Source organism: Oncorhynchus kisutch, linkage group LG8 (genome assembly GCF_002021735.2).
Source record: "Oncorhynchus kisutch isolate 150728-3 linkage group LG8, Okis_V2, whole genome shotgun sequence".
NCBI lineage: Eukaryota > Metazoa > Chordata > Actinopteri > Salmoniformes > Salmonidae > Oncorhynchus > Oncorhynchus kisutch.
The window spans coordinates 67,845,463-67,856,189 of NC_034181.2; the positions used below are offsets into that span (position 1 = coordinate 67,845,463).

A 10,727-nucleotide genomic window follows, 5' to 3' on the forward strand; every position below is an offset into this window, starting at 1 on the left:
TTTGTTTTGTTTTGTCAAGCCTACCAGCGGTTTTCCCGTGCTCCGGTTTTTCTCTAGTTCCTGTTTCTAGTTTTCCCTGTTTTGACCATTCTGCCTGCCCTGACCCTGAGCCTGCCTGCTGTTCTGTACCTTGTCACACCACCCTAGATTACTGACCCCTGCCTGCCCTGAGCCTGCCATTCTGTATCTTTTGTACTCTGCTCTGGATTACTGACCTCTGCCTGCCCTTGACCTGTCGTTTGCCTGCCCTGCTGTTTAGTAATAAGCTTTGGTTACTTCGAAACTGTCTGCATCTGGGTCTTCTCCTGAGCCTTGATATCAACAACATTGTAGTTACTCCACAATACTAACCTAATTGAAAGTATGAAAAGAAGCAAGCCTGTACAGAAAGAAAATGTGGCAAAGAAATTAACTTTATGTCCTGAATACAGCACAATACATCACTGAGTAACATTCTTCATATTTTCAAGAATGTTGGTGGCTGCATCATGTTATGAGTATGCTTGTAATCGGCAAGGACTAGGGAGTTTTATTCGGATAAAAACAAACGGAATAGAACTAACCACAGGCAAAATCCTAGAGGAAAACCTGGTTTAGTCTGCTTTTAATAACTCACACGACGATCAGGAACTTCAAATTCCGTGGTGTATTTTCGACTTCTTCTCTTTAAATTGCCACAGAAAAATGTCCTGAAAAGATTGGCGAATCGGGGTGATAGGAATAGAAAGCTGGACTTCCATAGATTCAAATAACATATAGATCAGGTTGATGAGGAATTGTCCCAACCACAGAAAAAAAACCTAGAAACACATCTCCAAGTTGAAAAATTAGCAGAGATTGGAGAACAACTCCGCTGAAAGCGGCATGTACTAGCTCCAGTTACAATGAAATAATGCATTTCCAGTAACAACATAGTCAAATACAAGTTAACAAAGGTAACACCAACACACTGATGAACTGTTAGGTATGCGTAACTGGCTGTAAGGGAGTCAGGAGCAGGAGAGCAGAAGTTGGGTAGCCAAAGGAGCCTTTTATTTCTGCGAACAAAACACACGGCACTAAGAACACTAAACACAATATGGGTTGACATAACCCAGCGCAACCAGCCTAGCGTGCACATACACGAAACAACAAACAATTCCACACACAGACAAGGGGGGAACAGAGGGTCATGTACACTTCTAATACTGAGGGAATTGAAACAAGGTGTGTAGGAAAACAAGACAAGACAAATGGAAAAATGAACGGTGGATCGGCGATGATTAGAAAGCCAGTGACGTCGACTGACGAACGCCGCCCGAACAAGGAGAAGAACCGACTTCGGCGGAAGTCGTGACATGAACACTGCCGTGTATTTTAATGTCATGATGGCGAGAAAAGGGTGTTTTTAATATTGATTAAGTAGTATCCTCTTGAGTGAAGTCGTATTTTCCTGCATTCTATTATTTTTTATTTAACCTTTATTTAACCAGGTAGGCTAGTTGAGAACAAGTTGTCATTTGCAACTGTGACCTGGCCAAGATAAAAGCTAAGCAGTTCGATATCTATATATATATATACTTATTTTATTTCTATTTTTTGTGGCCTCTTGGGCCCCCCACAGGCTTGGGCCAAGGGGCTTTAGCCCCGGTAAACCCATGCATTAAGCCGGACCTGGCCCTCAAACCAGTCCACGTGCTGCACTATTGTCAATCCACCCGGTGAGCTCGTCTGTCCACCCCCATCTTTCAAGCGGAAAGCTATATCACTTCGCATCAAGACAGCGAGAGAAATAAATCTAACAATTTCCTCAACCGCCGCCGACATGTCATCCACCAGCGAGAGCAGGTACGATAAATAAACGACTACATGATATTAGGCTGGGTCAGAAGGAATACACCTTAATCTATCACCTCATAAACATGTTTCGCCTATTCGAATTAACCATTAACTCGGGCACAACCAGACCATTGCCATAGCAACGGCGATCATTCCTGGTAGAGAATTTGAGATTTCAGTGAGAAAGCGCAAGAGTTATGTGGCAGCAGTAGCTCTCGTTTCTGATAACGCCCCCGGTCAAAGTGACAGGAAGATAGCCAAAACGTCCTTCCCATATTATACAAGGTGGATGGAAGGAAATAGACTACAGATAGCCAGTTTGAATTCGATGAGAGCTTGCATATATTGCACACAATAAAACCACGCTGCAGCCAAAACACTGCAGGCTATGCAGGCACAATATTAGGCTATAAACCTATTATCTTAGAAAAAGGGTTTCAAACGTGTTCTTCGGGGGACCCAATAGGTAGTTGTGTAAAGTACTTAAGTAAAAATACTTAAATGTACTACTTAAAATAGTCCAATTTACACACTTATCAAGAGAACACCCTGATCATCCCTACTGCTTCTGATCTGGCAGACTCATTAAACACAAATGCTTCGTTTGTGAATGATGTCTGAGTGTTAGAGTGTACCCCTGGCTATCCATAAAATAAAATCAACAAGAAAATTATGCCATCGGGTTTGCTTAATAAAAGGAATGTGAAATTATTTATACTTTTTTATTTTTTTATTTTTTTATTTTTTAAATTAAATTTACTTTTGACACTTAAGTATATATAAAACCAAATACATGTAGACTTTCACTCAAGTAGTATTTTACTGGGTCATTTTCTATTAAGGTATATTTACTTTTACTCAAGTATGACAATTGGGTACTTTTTCCACCACTGTCCCTTGCCGGTTCCAAGTAAAACCCTTTTGGTTCCAGGTAGAACCATTTTGGGTTCCATGAAGAACCCTCTGTAGAAAGGGTTGGAAGCCGAAACAGTTCTACTTGGAACCCTTACCTACCCTAACCTAACCATAATCCTTAATAGTGTGCAATCTTTTCGTAAATACCTTATAAATAGTTGAATATGGACCGTATTAAAGTGTAACTGTCTATTTAGCATACAAACTACAGAGGCTGCTCACCCTACAAAAAACAATGCTAAAACATGCAGGATTCCGCTGCATAATTTCAAGATGCCAACTTGAAAACTCATCAGTCACTGGAGTTGTTTTCCTGCACAGCTACAGGAGGGACTAGGCTAGGGAGAGGTTAAAATTCAGAGTACATGCCTCTCTAGGCTGCTCCTGAGAGGAAATACTGTATATCAGGGCTTTTCGTTGTAGCCTACATTAGGCTAGGCCTGTTTGGTATTCAAATGCTCTGAACGAGGCTGCTGTGCTGTGGTCGGTCCTTCTTCTGTATTCATAGCAAGGGACAGGGACTTTGCCAGAGCGACCGTCAGGACCTTCCACAGTCTGTGTAGGAGGGAAGGCATGGGGCGATCTTGGGCAATCTAGTTTCCCCTGTTGTGCACTCTGTGCTCATTGTTTGTTTTCTAGTTTCTTAGTACTTTTCTGGTTTCTCAGACATGAGCAGTCGTGCAAGTTGAGCCTGTGGATGCCCCATGTGGCAGGTGATTTTTTTTTACTGATAACTAGATGCAAATAATTCCAGTAGTCTGGTCTTTCTGGTTCAACACACATGTGAGTGGTGATGTGTGTGAGTGTATGTGTGTTTGTGTGTGTGCATCCCCTGTGTGTAGTGGAAAATAGCTATTTTACATTTTCGGCAAGTCATCATAATCTTTGGGCAACAAAAATATCGTACTGACTTGCCCAATGGGCAAATGTCTTTGAGGCCTGAATGTCAATTCCTGCATTCTATAGGATGAACTATACTAGAATATACTACTTGCTTCTTCTGCTTGTTTAGTTCGCCTTAACCTAGTAGGCCATTGTTCCCTTTCCTATAGCCCTTCCTCTAGCTACCTTTTCTTGCAACCTCTCACTCATTACTGCCTTTAAGAGCTCTATACACCGAGAGAGAGGGAGAGCATTAACCACACTGACCCATTACAGCATTTAAGAGCTCTATACACTGAGAGAGAGGGAGAGCATTAACCACACTGACCCATTACTGCCTTTAAGAGCTCTATACACCGAGAGAGAGGGAGAGCATTAACCACACTGACCCATTACAGCATTTAAGAGCTCTATACACTGAGAGAGAGGGAGAGCATTAACCACACTGACCCATTACTGCCTTTAAGAGCTCTGTACACAGAGAGAGAGGGAGAGCATTTACCACACTGACTCATTACTGCCTTTAAGAGCTCTATACACTGAGAGAGAGGGAGAGCATTATTAACCATACTGACCCATTACTGCCTTTAAGAGCTCTATATACAGAGAGAGAGGGAGAGCATTATTAACCACACTGACCCATTACTGCCTTTAAGAGCTCTATACACTAAGAGAGAGGGAGAGCATTAACAACACTGATTGCTCTGTTCAATGGCTTCTCATGTCAGAGAACTCTAGTCAACTCCATCCCCACAGACCATCTCTCTCTCTCTGTCTCTCTGTCTCTCTGTCTCTCTCTCTCTCTCTCTCTCTCTCTCTCTCTCTCTCTCTCTCTCTCTCTCTCTCTCTCTCTCTCTCTCTCTCTCTCTCTCTCTCTCTCTCTCTCTCTCTCTCTCTCTCTCTCTCTCTCTCTCTCTCTCTCTCTCTCTCTCTCTCTCTCTCTCTCTCTCTCTCTCTCTCTCTCTCTCTCTCTCTCTCTCTCTCTCTCTCTCTCTCTCTCTCTCTCTCTCTCTCTCTCTCTCTCTCTCTCTCTCTCTCTCTCTCTCTCTCTCTGTCCTTGCCTTCAGGACATAGTGAGAGATGTCTACTCACCCAGTGAATTGAATTGATCGAATTTGATGAATTTCTCACGCCATTCCACCCCACATGACCAAGGCTATCACAAGCGCGTTTATCCCTGCTGGCTGACGGGGCCAGAGGGATGGGGGTTTATTTACGCATTCTAACCCTCCGATCAGGCTTCAGGGCCCACTTGTTGGAAGTGCATGTGTGTGTATGCACACACACTCATACATCACCGCCCACGCGTGTGTGTTGAGTATCGCATTTTGATGTGTGTGTAAGGGACGGCTTGCTTGCTGTGCTCCAGTGGATTTGCTTATGGAGGCCTCTCAGACTGTGATTCATAACCATCCTGCCAAGTTACCCTGCCCAGGGCCTGAGCTAAACGCTCCACTGCAGGAGTGGGACAAAACTGCATTTACACCCCCCAAATCCTTCCCTTTGCCCCTAACCCTTCATTGTTGTCCCTTTCTTTCTTCTCCCTCTCGCTCTCTCTTTTTCTCACTATCTCTCTCCACTTCGCAGGTACACCTATGAGCAGTACAAGGAGACAGCTGATTGGCTGCTGGAGCATACGCAGCACATGCCCAAGGTGGCCATCATCTGTGGTTCTGGACTGGGAGGGCTGGCAGACTTACTGGAGAATAGTGTAGCCTTCCCTTATAAAGACATCCCTCACTTCCCTCAGAGCACAGGTACAGTATACACACACAACCTTGAGGACTTCTTATCTCTGACACTGTGTTGTGAGTCTGTAGCTTAACATCTTCTTCACCTCACATGACTACATTGCATAATAAAGTTCTAAAGCCATGTCATCAACATTGGTCCCAGGTGACATCATTAATGAGGGAACATGGTGAGTAGTTGGAGGGGGGGGGTAGCTGGGTTGTTTTCCTACTCAGACGTAAGCTCTGGGGTACAGGGCTTAATCACCCCTCAGGGGGTAGGGGAACTGGCCCTGCCACTGAGACACACAGGGAGAGGCCCACCTACTAAACACACACACCAAACTCCACCATACTGCACACCAGGTAGACTGGTCTGTTAGTGCTTTGACCTGCAACTTGACCCCCTTTCCTCATCTGTCTGCCTTAATCCCATCCCATGTAGGGTAACATACCTGTGTATGTATGTGTGTTTGTGTTTGCGTGCGCGTGTGTGTGTGCAACACCTCGTCGAACCCAAATCTGGCAAGGAAGTTGGAGTATTTTAGTGTGAATGTGCCAGTGCACCACAAGCTGCCGGTGGCACCTTAATTGTGGAGGACAGACTCCTAGTAATGGCTGGAACGGAATTATGAAATGGTATCAAACACATCAAACACATGGTTTCCATGTTGTTGATACCATTCCATTCACTCCACTCCAGCCATTATTGTTAGCCGTCCTCCCCTCAGCAGCCTCCTGTGCCGTGCACATATTTGTGTATCGCTATCTTTTTTCTCTCCCTCTTTCTATCAGTGCCAGGCCATGCTGGGAATCTGGTGTTTGGGGAGCTGCAAGGGAAGGCCTGTGTTTGTATGCAGGGCAGGTTCCATTACTATGAGGGCTACAGCATCGCCATGGTTAGACTGCCTCTTCCTCTCTGAAACACAAGGCAACACACATACAGTACATACCATGCTGTGTGTGCTATGCTTCCCATAAAAAGTATTTTGAAGACAAATTGCTGTAAAATAAAGACATGCAGTAAACATAGGTCCTGCTTAGACAGTATCAGTTACATGAGCTTGTTACATAGTACTGTATTGGATTCTGCTGTGTCGCTGTCCAACATGAAGCTCCTAGACTATGACCACAGGGCTGGCAGATGACATTATAGTTGGGACAGCAGTGTGGCTGCTGAGTCCTAAGTAAAGACAGCTGATTAATGTGATGATGCTCTCTGTCACTCCAAGACATTGTAATGGTGTAGGTCCACTCTGACTGCTGAAGTACTGTATATTATGTGTGTTGTGCAGGTGACGTACCCGGTGCGTGTGTCTACTCTGCTTGGGGTGGAGACGTTGATAGTGACCAACGCTGCAGGAGGACTGAACCCTAAGTTCAATGTTGGTGACATCATGTTGATCAGAGACCACATCAATATGCCTGGCCTGGCCGGCATCAACCCTCTGAGGGGACACAACGATGACAGGTGAGACACCTAAACTATGAGACAGTCATAGTACTATATTGAGAATAGAGTGTAATTTGAGATTTGTCATGTTTGAGTCTGAACTAGCAATTCAAGTGCCTCTAAGCAGTCATCACTAAGCCACTGATAATGAGATGTCGATAACCTAAATGGAGTTATGACAATAATGAGTCATTTCGCTGTGATGAGCTCTTATTCCCATCATTAGGTGCTTTGATTGTTGAAGGTATGTGTGGACTTTAAAAAAGTACACTTTAGCATGTGAGGTTTTGGGGTGTATGTTTGAGTGGGTTCAGTGTGTGTGTTAAGTCTACTGCTCTGTGTGTGTGTGTGTGTGTGTGTGTGTGTGTGTGTGTGTGTGTGTGTGTGTGTGTGTGTGTGTGTGTGTGTGTGTGTGTGTGTGTGTGTGTGTGTGTGTGTGCGCGAGTGTAGGTTTGGTGTGCGGTTCCCCTGCATGTCGGATGCGTATGATGCAGACCTGGGCCGTTTGGCTCGAGAGGTGGCAGAGGAGCAGGGCTGTTCCTCTTTCCTCCAACAGGGGGTGTACTGCAATGTGGGCGGCCCCGCCTTCGAGACAGTGGCAGAGAGCAAGATACTGCTGAGCCTGGGGGCAGACGCTGTGGGTGAGTACAAACACTGATTTATGGTCAGCTTTCAGATCTGTGCTAAAGGGAAACTTGTACCTTCAGGGAGCACATCAGGCCTCTGATGTGTATACTGTTCTGACTGAGGAAATGGAGAAGGCTCTCCCCAAGAGCACTCCATCTGAAAGAGAGCGACCCGGCTCTACATATTTTACTGGTTTGTGACTCACTGACACCGCCCCCCGGGTAGAGGGGAATAAAGCAGCCAAAGAACGAACACACAGGAACTTTATTTAAACACACTGAGGAAGATGAATATAGGGATGCATATGGGGGATGTACATGGGGATGAAAAGTAGGAGAGGTTGTGGAATGGTAGTGGATTTTGGGCATGCGCACCATCACACAAATCCAGAGATATTATTGAGTCCAGTTGTTGATGGGCAGAGACCTGCTTAAGGGAGACTGCAAGTATTGTGTGACCTGTATAATCAAGAGGATGGGCAAATGTCCGGTCACCTGCTAACCTCCCTAGCAACCAACCAGGGCACATCTCACACAGGTCAGGGAGAGTTTGAAAGGCAGGTTTATGGGGCCCACTAGACTCTAAGGCTCCAGTTGTGGGTGATGGGGAGTGGAGTGTGAAGCTCAGGGTTGTGAGGTGCTAATACCAGTCACTGGATTTTGTAATACTAACCAATGACACCATCAATAAAACACAGACACACACACATGAAGAGGTGCATGCAGCTAGAAACAGTATTAGGAACAAACAAACAGATGTTAACAGAAAACGTCAGGTGCTCCTCTCTCTCTAACATACAACATCAGGTGACATCCCACTGGGCACACACAATCAACATTGTTTCCACGTAATTTCAATGAAACCAATGTGGAATAGACGTTGAATTGACGTCTGTGTCCAGTGTGATATCTATGCCAATGGGGTCAGCTTCAGGGGTCACAGTTCAATTGATCTGAACCCTGAGTGGTGTCAGTTAGAGGGTAACAGGTTGACAGGGAGGAAGCTGTACATGTTATCCTTTGACATATCTAATTTTCTAGGTCTCCCCCTCCCCTATCTTTCCCTTCCCCTCTTTATCCCCTGTCTTTACACACCCACATCCTCCTATATCACTTTCTTTCTCTCCCTCTGTCTCCCTCTGACCTCTCCCTTTTAACTCTGTCTTGCTCCCTGTCTCTCGCTCCCTCTCACTCAGGTATGAGTACAGTGCCAGAAGTGATTGTGGCTCGTCACTGTGGTCTGCGTGTGTTTGGCCTGTCTCTCATCACCAACCGCGTGGTGTCAGAGTATGGCAGCCAGGACCGCGCTAACCATGAGGAGGTGCTGGAAATCACCCAGCGACGCACACAGGACCTGCAGAAACTCATCATCAACCTCCTGGCCCGAATATAGATACACACACTATCTGATAGTGATGTTCAATTTCTTTTTGATTTATTTCACCTTTATTTAACCAGGTAGGCTAGTTGAGAACAAGTTCTAATTTACAACTGCAACCTGGCCAAGATAAAGCAAAGCAGTTCGACACATGCAACACCACAGAGTTACACATGGAATAAACAAACATACAGTCAATAATACAGTAGAAAAGTCTATATCCAGTGGTGGCAAATGAGGTAGGATACGGGAGGTAAGGCAATAAATAGGCCATGGTGGCGAAGTAATTACAATATAGCAATTAAACACTGGAATGGTAGATGTGCAGAAGATGAATGTGCAAGTAGAGATACTGGGGTGCAAAGGAGAAAGATAAATACATAAATACAGTATGGGGATGAGGTAGTTGGATGGGCTATTTACAGATGGGCTATGTACAGGTACAGTGATCTGTGAGCTGCTCTGACAGCTGGCGCTTAAAGCTAGTGAGGGAGATATGAGTCTCCAGCTTCAGTGATTTTTGCAGTTCATTCCAGTCATTGGCAGCAGAGAACTGGAAGGAAAGGCGGACGAAGGAGGAATTGGCTTGGGGGGTGACCAATGAAATATACTTGCTGGAGCGCGTGCTACGGGTGAGTGCTGCTATGGTGACCAGTGAGCTGAGATAAGGTGGGGCATTACCTAGCAAAGACGTATAGATGACCTGGAGCCAGTGGGTTTGGCGCCGAATATTAAGCGAGGGCCAGCCAACGAGAGCATACAGGTTGCAGTGGTGGGTGGTATATGGGGCTTTGGTGACAAAAAGGATGGCGCTGTGATAGACTGCTTCCAATTTGCTGAGTAGAGTGTTGGAGGCTATTTTGTAAATGACATCGCCAAAGTTGAGGATCGGCAGGATGGTCAGTTTTACGAGGGTATGATTGGCAACATGAGTGAAGGATGCTTTGTTGCGAAATAGGAAGCCAATTCTAGATATAATTTTGGATTGGAGAGATGCTTAATGTAAGTCTGGAAGGAGAGTTTACAGTCTAACCAGACACCTAGGTATTTGTAGTTGTCCACATATTCTAAGTCAGAACCATCCAATACTGTCAGTACAATAAAAACTAAGGACAGCTTGAATCAGAGAGATACGAGTGTATCTGATTCCACACCCTGTTTTCCAAATCAGTATTTGTGAGTTATTAATATGTGCCTGAGATTGAGAGGACTTGGAACTCAACTCCACCTTATTATTGTCCACAACTGATTATTCTTTCTTAATTAATATCTTATTTTCTTGAAAAAGCTGACACTGATATTCCATTCAGTCGAAAGTCCTTTTTGTAACTATCTTTCTAAAAATAAATGAATATATTATATTATAGTACTGTTATCTGTTATTGTACTGACAGTATTGACAGTTTTAATTTATTCATATAAAAGTTTTTATTCTATGAACATAATGCCTCTTTCTGCTGTTGTTGCCTTGCTTATAACCCTGCATCTCTTCTGAAACACTGTGAAATAAAAGGCACCATTCCAATCATGTGTGTCTACCTCTATGTTCAACTGCTTTTAAGTTCATCAATCTATTAATCAAATGGTTTGGTAAGTTAAACCAGTATTGCTTCTCGGATCATGCTACATCGAAAGAGAAGGAAGAGAGGAAGAGTGGGAATGGGGAGATGGAAAGATGCTAGAGTAAGTCTCATTGATCCAAGCAGGAGATGTTCTGGTGAAACTACAGAAGACAAGAAAGGTATTGTCATCAATAACATGGATCAATAACCAAATGTAGAGAGGGAGGGAGTTATAAGGATAGTGAGGAACTAGAGAGAAATGATGAAGGGAGAAAAGGAGAGTATTGCAGTTGCATAGAGGGGATGAAGGGCAGGATCTACTGTAAGCAATATGACCTCTTGCTTTAGGATGAACTCCCTGAA

At 44.4% G+C, this 10,727-nt stretch overlaps 1 protein-coding gene across 1 annotated transcript; it reads left to right on the forward strand.

Moving 5' to 3' along the window:
- The first annotated feature begins 1,692 nt into the window (after positions 1-1,692).
- On the forward strand, positions 1,693-8,915 carry LOC109882428 (purine nucleoside phosphorylase-like). The gene is made up of 6 exons (XM_020474520.2): positions 1,693-1,827; positions 5,203-5,372; positions 6,141-6,244; positions 6,641-6,816; positions 7,249-7,439; positions 8,621-8,915. Exons 1-6 carry the CDS (start codon positions 1,805-1,807, stop codon positions 8,815-8,817), a joined length of 861 nt encoding a protein of 286 aa, XP_020330109.1. The 5' UTR covers positions 1,693-1,804; the 3' UTR covers positions 8,818-8,915.
- Positions 8,916-10,727: the final 1,812 nt, after the last annotated feature.